The sequence below is a fragment of the Myripristis murdjan genome, chromosome 12, assembly GCF_902150065.1.
Source record: "Myripristis murdjan chromosome 12, fMyrMur1.1, whole genome shotgun sequence".
Classification (NCBI taxonomy): domain Eukaryota; kingdom Metazoa; phylum Chordata; class Actinopteri; order Holocentriformes; family Holocentridae; genus Myripristis; species Myripristis murdjan.
The window spans coordinates 23,374,650-23,392,750 of NC_043991.1; the positions used below are offsets into that span (position 1 = coordinate 23,374,650).

General features: G+C 40.7%; 1 protein-coding gene across 1 annotated transcript in view; it reads left to right on the top strand.

Moving 5' to 3' along the window:
- Positions 1 to 18,101, top strand: part of mapk10 (mitogen-activated protein kinase 10) — a 48,078-nt gene that overhangs the window by 15,290 nt on the left and 14,687 nt on the right. Inside the window, 9 exon segments of the mRNA XM_030064915.1 lie at positions 169 to 240; positions 3,064 to 3,233; positions 7,585 to 7,717; positions 8,351 to 8,409; positions 8,884 to 9,022; positions 9,651 to 9,816; positions 11,050 to 11,121; positions 14,783 to 14,965; positions 17,589 to 17,713. Coding sequence (XP_029920775.1) covers positions 169 to 240; positions 3,064 to 3,233; positions 7,585 to 7,717; positions 8,351 to 8,409; positions 8,884 to 9,022; positions 9,651 to 9,816; positions 11,050 to 11,121; positions 14,783 to 14,965; positions 17,589 to 17,713 — 1,119 coding nt within the window.

An 18,101-nucleotide genomic window follows, 5' to 3' on the forward strand; every position in this document is an offset into this window, starting at 1 on the left:
CAAATATCTAACAATCTGTGGATTTCAAGTTTGAATCACCTCCAGGAATGGCAGAATTCAAAACAACATTGACTCCCTGCAGCTCACGCAACTTTTTGCTGCGACTGCCACCCGGGCCACACGCTGTCACTTCTGACTCCCGCACTTTCCTGTGCTTGTGTCTTCCAGGTATTTATGAGCAGACATTTCTTATATAACTGCAGCCAACCAATCCTGGATGTGAAGATAGCCTTTTGTCAGGTGTGTGTTCCTTACAGGTAAAAAAGGTACAGTATTCAATCACTTCCATTTCCCCTTCATTGTTATATGTGTTGAGCTACTGTTGTGTTTCTATGTGAGGAAAGTGAGATAGCTTAAGAAACGTATCTATTCACAAAAAGTAGCACAGTCCTTTTCAAATATAATAATTGTAAATGAAATCTGGTCTTCATCTGTGGTTTTTAGCATCAGGGTTTTGAAGGAACAGTGTGTAGGATTTAGTGACATCTAATGGTCACAAGGCTGAATGCAGCGAACTAGCAGTAACCCTCCCAAGCGCATCGCCCAAGGCCACAGAGGCTCGCAGAGTCCGCCTTTTCTATGTTCCTGTACAACTAAGGTGCATTCTCAGTTATGTTTTCAGGGAAACATATTTTGTCATGGTTATGTTTGTTTGTAAGGTATCACAAGAACCTTTGTCTTGGTCTGAAGTCCGTGCTTGGAGGGAGGTGTGGTGGTGGTGGATGGATCCAAAAACCTGTCTACCAGGCAACCCCAGTTTGAGTCCAGTGTAAAGAAACAGCGGTGATCTGTTGCAAACATTATGATATGTTATGTTTCTGTAACCACGTTTTTTTTTATTTTTTTTATTATGCCTAAACCCTAACCTTTCCCTAACCTTAACCTTAGCCTTGTGTCAAGTAATTCATTTCACATGAGGCAAAAACTAATTTCGGTAGACCCAAGCTATATTAATCTGACCGTGATCTTCTCTACCAATTTTTTAATTAAACCTAAATTCCCCAAGGCCCCATTTTCTAACAAAACATCCCAACTAAATCATAAATCCACATCAATCAGGATCAAATTAGCCTTGTCAGTGTAGCTGGGGGTTGTGGATGTGAAATGCAAGGTGCCAGTGAGGATGTGATTTTTTTGTATCACAAGTCTGGGTGTATGTGATAGACGCTGTGCTTTGCTATAGTCAAGGGCTGCTATATCATAACTGCAATCTGAAGCCATTTTCGAATTATTCACACTATTCACATGGGATGCATGGATTGCACGCATGTTTGAGTGATCAGTGCCTTGAGCTCAATATGCAATAGGCACTATAATCACAGGTTTGAATGGCCGTGTTCAGCCTGGTTATTTTGACACCAACTCTTGCTCCTCAGTGTGATTCCTTACACAGCCTTGTTTGGGTTGTGAGCAATGTTGTAATTACCTAGACTGTAATTAACTGTTTTTTTTTTTTTTTTTTGTTATGGCTCCAGTTTTGGAATGCTCTGCCACTGTAATTATAGCTTGATTAAAAAGATAAAAGAAAAATGCCTTCACTGTGTTTAATGCAACACTGCTACTAGTGTTATTACATTGCTATTACACATCACATGGTTATTATTTATGCATGGAAACATTTTAAGTGTAAACCTCCCACCCCTATGCTGTATATTCTATTGGGTCCATGCCACCTTGTTTCCAGTTTTACTGATTATTGCACACTGGAAAAATAATTCAGATTTTTATAGCAGACAATGGTAAAAAATAAAGGGTGTTCTGGCCTTTTTTCCCCTCATGATGCTCTGATGAAGGTGTTATTCTGAAACAAGTCTGCATACAGAACCAAATGTGATTATAGCAGCTTATCAGCTGTTAGGCCTTGTTCAGACTGCAGGCAAATCAGAGTTCTCAAATCAGACCTTTTAAGACAGACCGTCCAAACTGTTATTTACAACTAACCAGATCAGATTTGTGTGTCCAGGCATCACCAGCCTGTCTGTACAGGCTGCTGTCAGTGGGTGTCAGTAACTATGTGCAGCTTTCCAATGTGGACACATGAGAAATGTACAGAAGCCTCCAACCAAAATTCCAGCAGACAATTTACTCCAGCGTCTGTCCATGGACTGGTGTCTCCTGTATTGTTCTCCATGCCGCTCTGCCAGTAGCAGCATGGATTCTGACTCTGACGCACATCTGTCACCCTGGATTTGACGTTGTTGTTGTGTGTCAGGTTGCAAGTGACGCAAAATACAGTTTGAAATCCAAAGTGAGTGGGCAGATCATCCGGACTGAGACGCGCCTGTAGAAATCCGGTTAGAATCGCATTTCAAGTCACCTCCAAATGGAGTTTCGATCAGAGTTGCAAATATAGCATTTCATGTGATTTTTGGCTGTCCAGACTTTCTAAAATCAATCTGGATGCACTCTGGATATGCCAAAAAAACAAAAAAACAAAAAAAAAAGGGTTTGGACTGACAGTCTCAACAAGACTGTAGTTGATTGGTTTATTGATATACTGATATGTGATGATTTAAAGCCATAGTATGGAACTTTTACTTTTTAAAAAACAATCATTATGTTCACCCATTGGCGATCAAGCCTTTCACTCGCTGATACAACTCTGTGCATTTTATAAAACTGCCAACATTGTGGAGCCTTTCGTGATGCGTTTTACATCAACCACACTTCACAGTTTCTAGTGGAACTGTATTTGAAATTATAGCATGACTAATCACCTCACATGACACTTGCATGACTGTGACATTTTCTTTACATGGGAAGATCGGAAGAGGGAAGCGTGCTTTTGAAGAGGTCTTTAATTTACTGCCCGAAGAGGCAGACAAATCATAATGAGCTGGAAGGTTCCACACTGCAGTTTAAACAACAAAAACGTCCTTGATGTTAAAAAAAAATAACAAATATATACTGCTGAATGTATTAAAAAATCATTAGTGTTGTAATGAATACAATACTAATGATTTTTTTTTTTTTTTTTTTTTTTTTTTTTTTTTTTACTTTTAGTGTAAGAAATTATGTTCAGCATTGTTAACATAAATTTTCCACTGTGTTTTCTTCATGCAGGGTTTTGGGAAACAAGTGGATGTGTCATATATTGCCAAGCATTACAACATGAGCAAAAGCAAAGTGGACAACCAGTTCTACAGTGTGGAAGTGGGAGACTCTACCTTCACAGTTCTAAAACGCTACCAGAATTTAAAGCCCATTGGGTCTGGGGCTCAGGGAATTGTCTGGTAAGTCCTCAGCAATGCATTCGTTTTATGTCCTTTTTTTGGCATATGGTTTTTATGGATTTTAAAAAGTATGCAATGTGCTGTCATCCGTTTTTGTAATTTATATGAAAATTAAGGAATCCTATAAGTGTACATTGTACCTCTAATTCCCCTGAACGTGTGGTATATCAAGGGCTTGCACTGCATGTGATTAATAACAATTTGTGGATGTGCAGTTTGTATCCATGTGAATTCATATGCAAAGGCAGGTATCTCTGTTGGGAAAGACTGAGAGAAACACTTCATACACCATCTCTGGAAAACTGTAGCAACAAGCAAAGGATCTACATGTAGAAATGTTTGCCGCAGGGGTTGTAGCTAAGCCTTGAAGAAATAAAGTAGTAATTATTTATCGTTTGAATTAACAACTACTATGAGACTAAGGTGAAAGTAAGGCTTTCTAGCAGGACAAATAATAAGGATCAAGGGCAGTTATTCAAATTCCTTTTGGGGGGGGGGCAACAGGCAGAAAAAATTCCCTTCAGCAATTCTTGGAAAGCAATGCAATTATGCAAATACATTTCTAAAGATTTATGGCTGAATATACTTCTGCACAGTCATACTTTGTTTTCACTGAACTTTATTTTATTACATTATATCGTGGTTGCATCAAATCATGGACCTTATCAAATTGTATTGTGAGATCAGTCTGTCATCCTGTCCCGAACCAGTTATCATCAGCAGAGATGTCAAGATTTGCATTTTTTGCCATGATTGTGCAGCCCTAGTGCTGTAGTCTACCTTGACAATTACAGTATTTCTATTCAAATGTCTTGTGTTCTCTGAATAGCTATGAGTTGATAACAGACTCACAGTGCTGTTTTGAATATGGATGTGTGGGCATTAACGGGATGGGCACTTAAGAGAATCCTTAATCCGGATTGTGGAGACAACTTGGATTCATTGTAATTCGCCTCATGCCTGCCCTGTCAGAATGCAGGGGGACTATCGCCAAGACTCCACTTAAAGCAATGCATCTTAATATTACTTGTCAAAAGGCCAAACAGATCTGTGAGGCACATTTATCTTTATCAGTTCTCACTGCAGTGATAAATGCCTCAAAAAACCACGCTGATATGAGCCATGTTGACATGTATCTTTTCAGCGCATCTCACATTTTAAGATTCAATGGCTCTAACACCCTTAACCTCCTGCCCTGCGCTACCCCTCTTTCATGCTGCTTTTCACTGTCTTTCCTTTTCTTCCCATGCCCCCAGCCCCTCTCTCTTTCCGCTCCAAAGCAATTTTGTACATTTGCAAAGGAGCTCGGGCAGGCTGTTACGGCTAATGCGGGGCCTGGGCCTGTTTGAGGGACGCTGTATGGGGATGGATGGCAGGGAGACAGCTCAAATCTAATTTAACCTGCTCTGCTGTGCTCTGCTTGGCTCTGCCCTCAGCTGTCATATAGTGTCAGATGGTCATGGTATTACCAAGGCCTGAACCACATTAAAACCTGTAGACTGATATGATTACCTCCTGCTTATGCAGATTAATTGTGACACACATAAGGATGGTCTCATCAAGTTGTTTACATATCAAGATATAATATGTTATTTACATGTTATAGTGGTATGCTTACAGAATTTTTTTTTTTTTTTATCAGTCAAATGATAGGCGTGAGCTTCTTAGTAGACACACGTGGGTACACATGCAGCCACAGCAGTTGACTGGAGGCAAAGAGAAAACAACTGTATGCAAACAACTGGGAACAGATGCAAAAGCTTATCTCCGAATCAATGTAATTATACATTCAGCTTTTGTTATGCAATCAAGAGACTTCTGCCCTCGTAAAGGCTGAGAATATGGTAATGAGGTGTTGCTTGTATCGCTGGACCTACTCTGACTAATGTGGTCTCCCACAATCATCACAATCTGTGCATGCCTCTGCCCTTCTGACTTGTGCGGTTGGTCAGGATGAGCTTTCACAAGCATCTTAGGAGGAGCGAGGGCATTAAGTCGTTTAGCTGGTCCTGACATCATCATTCTCTCGGCTAGCAAAGTGGTGACTTACCCAAATCCCCATTGGCTCAATGCTTTTATGAAGGCTCCGCTGTTTCCATGGTCACACATCATCCCTGGCCTGCGGTCTCCACAGAGATGATGAGCCACACTGTATCCCACCCAGCCAACCCCCACCCCACACACAGCACATTCATCCATTCCTTGTGTAGAGTACTACAAGCCCTGCTCAGGGTTCAGTAAGCCTGCATACAGATGCCTCCAAACCCGACTTGCAGCGTACATCAGGGAGAAAAAGGCAAGCAAATGCACTGCTCTGAGATATGGCCGAGCATGTAATGTGTTTGGCATTTTCATGGCTGTTCCATTTTTCCCTCTCCTCGCCTGTATATTGTTGTCCTTATATTGAAAACAAATGTAGAAACGGAAAAAACATATGTTCTCCGGGATCGGAATTTTGTTGAGCCAGCAAAAAAAAACTCTCCCTGTGGAGATGAAAGTCAAAATGAGCTGTTGCCATTGTTTAGAAAGAAAAACTATCAACTCATACTCTTCCCTTGCCTCCGTTTCATAACACTATTTTAATTTTTGGTTTGGAATGCAATAATAATAATATAGTAACTTATTGATCTACACTTGGAAATCCTCCTGCCCCCTCCACAGGGAGCTTTCATTGACTGGAGGTCCAAATCTGAACTATAGTAGGTATGGATGTTACAAAAATATTTTTTTTAATATTTATAAGGTAGAAAAGCTATACTAAAATTTAGAAAAATGATATCAGTACTAGTGTTTTTAGTATCGGTAGTATAACGGTAACATGATACATCACTCTGTAACTCAGTAGGGCTGTATATTTAAATAACTGGAACACTTAAAGTTGCAGTCATGATTACAGGACTGCAAATCAAAATGAGAACACATAATCCTGCCATTGTATTTACTGTTCCAGTGAGACATTTCATACATTTCCTCTAATTTGAAATGAGTGCTTCATTAGCTTTGATAGTCGCCAAAACCACTTGGTTAAGGTTAGGGAAATTTTTGTCGTCATGGTTTACGTTACAAAAGGCTAGCTAACTTTTGCTTTGCCTTATACAGGACTCAAACGCTGGTCGGCAGAAGCAACGTCCCCCACCTGCCTCCTAATGTGGGTTTTTTGCTTGCTTCATATTGCGCCATGAAACCTGAAAACGTGACATTTCAGCGTATGCTTGGCATGCAAAAACATAAAATGCCAACTTTTTTTTTTTTTCCTGGCGACTGAGCTTAACAAATGTAACCTATATGTTGAAATACTTGAAACACACAAAATTTCCGTATTTATTTGTCAGTGTCTATACTGAGTATTTTAAATAAAAGGCCATGTGCTGAGTGGGATTTCTGTTTTTGCCGTGATGTTGAATCAGCTGTCGAGAACCAGGGGAGTATCTGCGACATCTTTTGTGATGAAAATATGCAAATGCCCTTTAGCAGCATTTCCGCTGCAAAGGCCCTCTTGACAGCCTCTCGAAGAATGATTTCTGTTCCGGTTTCATTGCTCTTCTGTTTCTGATAGGGTCGCAGCACTGAAAAAAAAAATGCTTTATGTGTGCTATACATACATGTAGATACAGATACACACATAGACCTTTACCAGCTCTGTGTTAAATGCTTATAACACCCCTTTTGCAGTATCATGTGTATGAAAGTGGTAATTGATCAGTTGTAGCTGATATGCTACATTAAATCTGCTATGGCAGGCTTTTTTTTTTTTTTTTTTTTTTTTTTTTTTACATCATATACCTAATGTTGGTTAGAAGTATATTGACTTGCAGATGAAATTATGGTGGCTTTAGTCGTGCGTCAGCTTTCCCTTTTTTTTGAGCGAATATGCCACCAGTTTCCTTGACCCTTTGGTGGTCTGTTTTTTTTTAGCAGAGCATTAACAGATTTTCGTGTCACTTAATAAGTCGGTATCATCAGTCAAGTAAATGTGTGCTGCAGTGATCAGGAGGTTGCACACACTGTCACATCAGCCTGTTGAGATCGTTCAGTGCAGTCGTCGCTCAGTGACCACCACTGACTGTCACATAGTATCATGCAATCACCAGCAACGTGATTCATTCAGTTATGCCTAACCGAGGAGCAAAAATGAAAATGTATCATTGATCTCTGGTTTGTCCGTGACCATGTTTATGTGCAACAGGGTGCAGGAACTACCAATGTACAGATGGCGAGTAAAGCAATGCACAGTGACATCTGTTTAATTTGATGACGCCAATATTGCTCAAGGCTCTCTGATTCCTTCCTGTATTCTCCGCCGCGCTCATCTTCTGTGTCCTCCTCTGTTCCCCGTGGTTTTCCTCTGCAGCGCTGGCTATGATGCTGTCCTGGACAGAAATGTAGCCATCAAGAAGTTGAGCAGACCCTTCCAAAACCAGACCCACGCCAAGAGGGCATACCGGGAGTTGGTGCTCATGAAATGTGTCAATCACAAAATGTGAGTAATCGGGGAGAGGAGCAAGAGAGGGTAGGAGGGAATGGAGGGAGGGAGCAAAACAAATCTTGTATCCACGGATATAAAAGAGTAGTTATAATCTGAAGTGGGAGCATGGCAGATTGATGCCCACTTATGAACTGCAGCAGATAGCCGGTGTCTATTTTTGGTTCCTGATAAATCCTCGTGCTACAAAACAGAGAAAAGCTACTGCAATGTTGTGATCAGACTAAATCCCATGCCTAGAGAAATGCAGAGAATTGCAGTAAGAGCGTAAGAGAGGGAGAGTACTTCGAGGCATGAGTGTAATCCTCCGTGCAGCAGTTTGTGCTCTTTTCTTGTTCTCCGTCTCTTTCTCTCCCCCCCTTTCTCCTCTGCATTCACCACCGCTCTCTTGTTCCATCTCACTTACTCTCTCTCTCCTCCAATTTACTCTCTCACTCACTCAGCAGTGTCCTTCATCAGGGTCAGTACCAACTCACATCCTTTGTCCCTTACTGTAACTCTTCCTCACTTTGGAAGACACATGGGTGCATGCACGTGTGTATGTGCGCACATCTATGTGGACCAAAATTTTTGTCCATTAATACTCCATAATCACAGTGTAGGTTGATCCTCTTCACTGTGTTCTCTTTTCCAGATTATCAGTTTATTAAACGTCTTCACGCCACAGAAATCTTTAGAGGAATTCCAAGATGTGTGAGTAAATCCTTCCTTGCAGAATTACATTTCCATAAAAATATGAATAAAAGTCTTTTCACACAGAATCTGACATGAATTTACAATCCAAAATATGGAAAAGGGGATCTCATGTAACAAATTCAAAGGATTAAGCACTTTTTTTCCACTTTCTGATGGGTAATTTGATCAAAAGAGAAGGGGGGAAGTTTTTATTACACACCGTGTGCTCGTTCCCACACATAGTTGTGATATCACAATGGTCGGGAGTGTGATCAGGGAAAATAGGGGTGTTATCTGAGACTGCTGGAAGTATCTTGTCCCCATAAAGCACGAGTGTGTTCACTTTGAAAACAATCTCTAGTAGTTGAATGGAAGCCAGTAGACAGCAGTATGTCACTCAAGCAACTAATTGAAGATTCAGCTTACCCACTAATCGGTTGATCAATTAATCATTTATTCAAACAATGGACATATCAATCCTTTCTCTCCCAGGTACCTAGTGATGGAGCTGATGGATGCCAACTTGTGCCAGGTGATTCAGATGGAGCTTGACCATGAGAGAATGTCCTACCTGCTCTACCAGATGCTGTGTGGCATCAAACATCTCCACTCAGCTGGCATCATTCACAGGGTAGGAAACCAGTCGTTTTTTAAAAATTTGATTTGATTTTAGTGTATTTTAGTTAGCCCAATCAGCTAACTCCCTGCTTTTGCTTACACACTGCCATCATCTTGGCAAATGTTTTCTCTAGCTCTGATAAATTATTGGTGGTTGGTGGAAAATTGTCCCAAAGGTGGATTCATCTTCCGTTTCGCAATAGGAACAGTGAAACCAGACGTGCCAAAATGTGACTGACAGCTGACAGCTGATGTCTCTGAGAAGTTCAGCAGTGATAAACTTTTTCTTGCTGACTAACTGGTTGAACACTGGCACGTCGAGTGAGTTTCATTTGGCTGTTCAGCTCTACAGAGAGCGGATACATTTCGCTGACCAGCTGCACAAATCGGTGGTGAATGCCACTGATGTAATGTCTGATGATGTCTGATGTAAACGCTGCAGATTTCAGTTTTAGCCGTAAACACATGTCAACATACTGCAGCGCCTCCATTATGCTTCAACTTAATAATCTGTCTAAGTGTAAGCAAATGAGCATGAATAATGCACCATCAACAAACTTGTCAGTAGATTAGAGATTACGGAAATGACCTAAATATACCCAGCGGTTTACACATTTCAGTCCTTTTTGTCCCCCTTCCAGGACCTCAAACCCAGCAATATAGTGGTGAAGTCAGACTGCACCCTGAAGATCCTGGACTTTGGCCTGGCCAGGACCGCAGGAACCAGTTTCATGATGACCCCCTATGTGGTGACTAGATACTACAGAGCCCCAGAGGTTATCCTGGGCATGGGATACAAAGAGAACGGTGAGAACTAAGTGGAATCTGAGCTAGCATGGGCCGCTGTGTGTTCTTTAAAGGACCATACCGGATTTTGCATGTTTAGTGTAATAATGCATATACTTCACATTTCTGCTAATCTTTTCCTGAAGTGAACGGTCGTATTTTAGAATTCTGATATCATTTTCCACCTTTTATCCAGCCACTGGTTTCCATTCATTCCATTGCAATATGAAAATTATAAATCAATCATCATCATCATCATAATAAAGTCATCCACATTAGTTTTTCTAAAAGCAGCAGCACTGTTGTGTTCTAATGTCTTGAAATCGCATGGAGTGAAGCAGTCTCTCTGCCGGAAAATAGTCCCCAAACAAAGGTTTCTTTGACACAGCGAATTATTAGTTCTGTAGTTTATGAATGTTGACGTTGTTGGGCATAGAGTTAGAACATTATAAGGTGGGTATTTCAGCCAAAAAGTTAAATTTGAAAATCAAGGTATATTGTTTATATGCTGTGAAATTTTTGGCACCCCTGTATGATTTGCAAAAGTGGTTTGTTGCTATGTAAAATGTGGGTAAATTGCAGTGAACAGGCCAAATATTCAAAATCACTGGTATGGTCCTTTAACAAACTCAGTTAACAGTGTCAAACTCACAGACAGCCGTAATACAACCAGTCCACAGTTTCTTATCCTATATTATCTATACAACCTTATGTACTGTATAGACTCTTGAGTCTATGCAAATATCTGAACAAAACAAAATGAATCAGAAGATGTTGGAGATGTGAGTCTGAATGCCTCAGCAAACATAGAGACAATCTGTGAAGGTCTATAAAACACCACTAGAGTCAATGGCCCCCATTTACGTCACATACCTGACTGAATGCTGGCCTACGTTTCATTAGCCATATTCACTCCATTAATACAGCATGCATGGACGGGCTAGGGGACCTCTAGGCTAGCTGGCTATGGTGTTCATGCCAATAGATAGTCATCTCAAGGTTCTGCTTTTCTTTTTCTCTCCTGTCTTACTGCGCTGTGTCAATCTGTGACTCATTCCCCGTATACCTCCTGCCCTCTGTGTTTCGTGGCAATTTAGCTCCCTGTAACATTTCCCATTATTTCTCCCACATTGAATAACAACCACTTTCTAACTGCCGTTGCCTCTTTTCAGACACAGCTCTAACACTAACCTTTGCTTTTCGTCTCTTTTCTCTTGCTGCCTTCCTGTCTCCACCTCACCTTTGTACATGCAGTGGATATATGGTCGGTGGGGTGCATTATGGGAGAAATGGTGCGCCACAAAATCCTCTTCCCTGGGCGGGACTGTATCCTTATTACCACACAGCAATGTTAATCTCATGGCAAGACCTTTGTTAATTCATCCATATGTACTTATATAGTCAACCTGGATACTGTGTGCCTATATTGTATGTAATGAGTGGATTTAATGAATAACTAAGTGAAAATTAAATCATTCTGACCTTTGTTGGGAAGGAGTGGGAGTTAGATTAATAGTTTGTCATGCATAACTAGGTTCATCTGCCTACAACAATACTTCCCGAGTTCTTGGAGAGTTTGGAAATGTTTATTCCAATGGCACAATAATTCTCTCTGAGGAGGTTAAAGCTATAATCTATGTGGTAAGGACTACTGCGTTCTTCTCGCATGGTGTTTTTATACTTTTTTGTGTTGCCGGGTAACAGATTATATACAGTATGTGGTTGGTTTTGCCTTCACTGATGAAGCCTGATTGTATTTAGGCCAATTGTACAATACATATTTTACTATCAAGCCTGGTCTTGATAACATGTACTCTAAAAGTAGAGTACATTTTATATTGTAGGTGCACCAGCAATGGGTGAAGTTAAAGATTATTCTGTGTATCTGGCCTGAAGTTCTCTGTTTGGTACTGAGGTGCAGCTGTAATGACTCTAACTCGCTTTTGTAACACTTGTATGTCAGCATCTTTCCTGACATATCCTCTTTTAATACTTTCAGCGTGCCACACAATAACATCATACAATAACCAAGCAAGAAATAATCTTATTCTTGTAGTCAAGCTGCCTGAATCTTCTGCCGACAACAAGCCCTTTGTTCAGTCTCATTTGCTGGCACCATGCTTGCAAAAGGAAATGCAAACTAGTGGGAGGCTTAGAATAATAATATATAAGGTCGGTGTGATCGAAGGTGTATGTGTGAGTGCTACTCTGGATTCTGCATCATTTAACATGCAGTGCCGGCTTGAAAATCCCCTCAATGACACTTCTCTCTCTGTTTCTCTCTCTCTCTATCTCCCTCTCTCTCTCTCACCCACACACACACACACACACACAAACTCAAGCTTGCTTTATGATCTGAAATCGTTATGTTCTGACACACTATCCTTTCTTAGCCCAGTGGAGTACAGTGTAACACTCTCTCATCAGTCCTTTGCTTATAGATCACTTCTGGACTGTTACCCAGTAGGCGCTAACAATCCTCATTTATTTCACTGAGCCTTTGACCTAAAGCATTGACCTGGTGGACGTTATCTGCACCTTTCTGAGTCGATGAGGAGATGATAGATAGAATAGCACTCTGTCTGTACAGGTCACAGCACAGCGAGCCCCAGGGTGACTGCGTGTTTTTACGGCCACTCACCACAGTGAAAGTACTTACATAGATAGCGAGGTGAGGGAAGAGCAAAGCTTCATATACATATACATGGTAAATTAAAATGCACAGCACTGCAGAGGCCTGAGGTGCATATTGACATGTTGCGGGATGATGTTTTTCAATTTCTTGTTCCTAGTGTAGAGGCAAAGATTCATAACGTAGTGACACGTCATACAACACCAGTTTAAACCGTTAACTAGTTGTGGATTAGTGGTGTTTCGCGAGACAGAGCACAATTAAGTCCCGCCCACCTCAGGCAGGGAAACAATTCATCCCAATCCTATTACTTTGTATTGCATGAAGGTGCCTCCTTGGCTTCGGACGGTCATCACGTCAGAAGTACGCGTCACATTGCTTCACACTTGGCATGGCTGGATTCAGCAGAGACACTGAGCATTTTCACACCATTCAAAGTCAATGGTGAAGGATGAATAGTTATCCCCGTCAGTGGGCGTGGTATTAGACTGTGACGTGTCTCTGTCTCTATTAGCTAATTGTCATGAAAAGATCATTTAAAGCCCTTAAATAGTAATTCCGGCTAGGAGATGAAATGTTTAGTGATGCTGATAGATGCTGATAATGCAAGTGTGTGTGTGTGTCTATGTGTGTGTGCATATATTTGTGTGTGTGACTCCAGTGGACATGTGGTCAGTGGGCTGCATCTTTGGAGAGGTGATAAGAGGGACAGTGCTGTTCCCTGGGACTGACCGTATCCTTCTGTCCTCCCACTGCTCTCAAATATAAATGACTCTAATGCGCCTGCTGCTCATGAAACAGGCGTTTATAGGCTCTGATGTGAATGCCTTAATGAAGCTGAGACCTTAATGTTTTCCGAATCCCATAGGATTTTCTCGAGGATGCGAGTTATGTCGGGGCACCCCGTTTCAAGAGGTGACAAACTGCAAAACACACTTTAGCATCATACATCCTGGCAATCGCGGCTTGAGAAAGAGACTGAAGCTGTCTGTGTGAATTTAGCAACTTGGTTAACAGCCATGGATAAGAAGTTTAGCGGATAAGGAGAAAATCAACACAATACATTGCTTCTCTGTGTATTGTGTGGGTAGCCAAAGTGCAACGGAGACAAAGAGGAGGTGGAAGTGTGTGGCGTTCCAGGAAGATGAAGTAATGGGGATCTCTGGCAGGCCTGGCAGCTGACCGCCTCTACTGGCACCCATCTGTGAGAACTTGGGGGGGTGGAGGAGGGGAGCCACTGAAGGTGTGTGCTGCGGGTAGAGAGAGACATTTGTGGTTGGCAGGCAGAGGGTATGCAAAACTGCTCGTGTACACAAGCTGGCAAAGCACGCAAACACACACACACACACATACACAACTTTATGTATGCATGCAAGTGTACAAACACATCTCTACTCATGGTTTTAACATAATAGTCTCTCTTGTCAAACAAGATTTAGTTTGTGACCCAGTTTCTGTTTTTTTTTTTTTAGGTCACCCAAATATTGGATAGGGAGCCTAGCAAGTATTTCAAACAAATATCCTCAAAGAAAGTTCAGAACAACTTGCTTGTAAGTGAACTTAGCACAAAGGAGCGCTTTAAGTCTATTACAGTTTCTAGAAGCCAGGGACATCGGTCCCACCAAAGCGTTTGGCTGAACTCTGTATACGACAATGTTTCAAAGAAAGAAGGAACAATAAATATAGGATGGCAAAGAGTTAAGTGAATTGCTGAAAAAATCAAAAAGTTGTAGTAATAGTCTTTGTTTAAGAGTAAATCTAAACAAATGAACTGACATTGCAGATGAAATGAGGACTGTGATGAAATATTTGATGAGATACAAATTGTAGCCCATTTTTGTCATGTTAGTCAGAATGATCCGACTGTATGAATAAAACAAGGTGACACACTTCAGCTTTGAGATGAGTCATGTCTCAGGGCTGTCTCTTTTTTTAGAGAGAGAAGGCAGAACTTTCAAAATTAGAGCTGATTCAGATAAATTTGTCATTGCACTTTTAGTAAGCCAGTTGTTGGTAATGCAAAGTTTTACTTATGTCCACTTGTATGTGTCTTGCTTGTGTGTTTTATGTTGAAAATAATATTTCAACAAGGTATTAGCTGATTAAATGTGCACAGGTGACTGGATAGTGTGTTACAAAATTTAAGATCATATTGTTGCATGCTGTTCCTTCCTTATTCTAGATGGTCTCACAACATTCAGTCTGACCTTCCATGAATAAAAAAATAAAGATTTGTACATGTCGTCGATGCAAATAAATCCCTCCAGTTAGTCTGAGTAAAATATCCAGGACCGTGAACTGGACGAGGATGCACGTTCCAGGTGTGTTTTCCTTAATGCGGACCTATCGCACCAGACATCGACCAGTGGAACAAGGTGATAGAGCAGCTGGGCACACCCTCACCAGAGTTCATGAAGAAGCTGCAACCCACAGTGAGGAACTATGTCGAGAACCGGCCAAAGTATGCAGGCCTCACCTTTTCCAAGCTCTTCCCTGACTGCCTTTTCCCTGCTGACTCTGAGCACAACAAACTCAAAGGTAAGAGCCTGTGGTTTTGTCTGAGTAACTGTGATCTGGAAATATACGTTTACCCATTATTTCAGATTGCAGTGGCCATGGGTAACATAATAACCATCATTAACAAATGGTAAAATTAAATGATAATTAATAATATTTACTTTTTACATAATAAGCTAATCATTAACCACTTACGGTTGCACATAGGCTATTAAAACATTTTATACACCATTTTAAGTATTTGTTAATGATTACCAAAGGATTTAAGAACCTGTAAGAAATCATTTGTAAAACATCTACAAACATTACATGGTCTGATGGACCAGATATTTTACAACACTTGGTTTGTGAACTGTCCATAAACATTTGGGTGATGATTATAAAGTTGCAATTGATGATGATAACACCTTCTTATTGGTTAATAAATACTTTGTGAGCCATCTTTAAGCATTATTTAGATAGGTGGTTAGTAGTTAATAATTGACTTGTAAACATCTATAAAAATTATTTAGATGGCTATTATAAAGTTGCAGCTGATGTTGTAATATAATGATGTCATAATACATGATACTTGGTAATGGTTCATAAATTTGGGTCGTGCATCATCAAGCTGCAGATGTTTTCAACTTCTAACAGTCTGTGTTGGTGTTTAACTAATTATTATAAGAAGTAGTTGTAACTTTGTAATAGCCATCCAAATAATGTTTATAGATGGATAACAAAGTATTATTATCCATTTAGCAAGGTATCATAATCATCTGCTGCAACTTTATAATAACCATCCAAATAATGTTTTTAGACAGTTTACAAATCAAGTGTTTGAAAATATCTGGTTTATCTGTCTATGTAATGTTTGTAGATGTTTTACAACTTATTTCTTAAAGGCTTACAAATCATTTCGTAATCATTAACAATTACTTAATATAGTGTATAAAATGGTAGAATGTGTGAAATAATAAATGCTTAATAATTAATTGACTATATAATAAATGCACATTGTTAAACCCCACTTTTTATTTGATTTGGCATTTGCATTTGTGTGTGTTCCTGACAGACAAAGATGCCAATATTGAGTAACCTCTGACCGCTGTGTGTGGTTTTGTTATATAGACCTCTGCAGGAGTTGCAGCGTGATCTCACAGGACAGACATTAACAAACATATAACGTCACACATAATGCACATCATCATTTATCATGCCAAGAAACAGATAAACGGTTATAGATGCTCTAAAATTTAGTGTGTGAGCCTCACTTCCCTGGGTAGATAGAGTTTATCAGGCAGAAGGTGGAACAAGACATCATTCCTTCTCTGCACGGAGAAGAGTTCACCTCTGTTCGCAGGATTTCTAAATGCGGAAAATCCCTCCGTAAAGACAAAATATGCTTTTCTGCTGCTCAGCTCCGAGATCAAAGCAACGTCCTGGCAAAATTCTTATGACTCACTTGTGTGTTGTGGCTGCCTGTTCTCCCAGCCGGACTCAGCATGTTTAAGGAGATGCACCGGTTGGGAGGGAGGGGTCGAGGGCGACTGGGTTGCAGCGCTACTGTCATATGTAGGAGTTGACTCGGGCATGGAGGAGAGTCAGTCAGGGCTTTTATTATCTTGAGCTGTCAGAGGAAGAGACAGACGTGGGATACAGAGACGGATGGAGAAATAGTGCAGAGCCTGGTTGAAGGGGGGGAGGGACTGAGAGTGTGACAGAGGCTTGAATAGCAGCCATTTTGGAGATTTCCTGTCCTTTTGTTATTGGCATGTTGATGCGGCAGCAACACTGAGGGTACGCCCAGCTCATGCGCCTCTCTCTCAGTGCTTTGCTGCTGAAGGGCTATTTATAGTAGCGTCAGGTCAGTATGTGTGTGTGTGTGTGTGTGGGAGAGGAATGGTGTGTTTGTTAAGGGCCTGCTATTTCACATCAGTCCAGGCAAGACAGAAGACAGACACAGAGACTAACTGAGGGACTAACTAGTGATGCTGATGACATTTTTTGTATGTGGAGAAGCCAAATGTCTGAAGAGTACTGCACAGACCAGGCTGACTGAAGTCAACATGTAACACAAGAAATCATCCCTGCATTTATGAGAAACAGAGATGAGATTTATGGGACAAGCCACTATCTGGCTAGAAATCTGGCTTTCAATCTGTTCATCCACACCTCAGATAAGGCCTGTTTCCTTTAACAAGTTCCGACTGATGATTGATTTACTCATCTGGTCATCGCTATGGCATTTTGTACGGTCTCATCTGTCCATCTCTGTCCCTCTCTCTCCTTATGTCTTAAAGGAATACTCCAGTGAATTTCGGCAAAACTCCCTTTTTGCAACTTAGCCATTTCGTGTTAGCTTAGCATAAAGACTTGAAGTCTATGGGAGTCATTAGCCTAGCTCCGTCAAAGTGAAAAAATAAACCTTACAGCATCTCTGAAGCTGTCCTATTTACACAAAATGCTATCCATAGGAATCAAACCACTGGACGTACAGAGGTGAAAATGGTATCCAACATGTTGTCTCAGTCTGCGTCAGGTGGAAAAAGGGGTATTTTGCCCAAAACATTGCAGTATTCCTTTGACATAACCACATAAACCAATAAACAAAGACTATTTTCTTGCATTATGAAGCCAACCGGTTGTTGTTTTTCCTCCACAGCCAGCCAGGCCAGAGACCTGCTGTCTAAGATGTTGATCATCGACCCTGCTAAACGGATATCGGTGGATGAGGCCTTACAGCACCCTTACATTAACGTGTGGTATGACCCAGCTGAGGTGGAGGCGGTGAGTAGGACTCTGGCAAATCCTTATATTGATCAGTAGCCTGAGCTAAATCCTCTCCCCCTGTCTTTGTTTGGTCAACACTGTGTACTCAGTCTTGCTTTGTATTTGCTAGTACTGTTGCCATGCCATCAGTGAAATTAATTAGGACTTCCCTCACTAACATTTTCACAATTTGTGAAAACTGTGGAATTTGTGAAAGTGAAAGCAATCACAACTGTTAAATGTGTGTGTCACTTAATGTTTAAAAATATATAAACTCCATTATTAAAATAATGGAGATTGCTCAGTCAGTGCATTTGTGCTTGTTTTTGTTTTATGTTTTTTATCCATGTGTCATTTTCATTTTTCTCTCACTTCTCCTTGTTTTCGTAGTTGTACCATTAAAGCC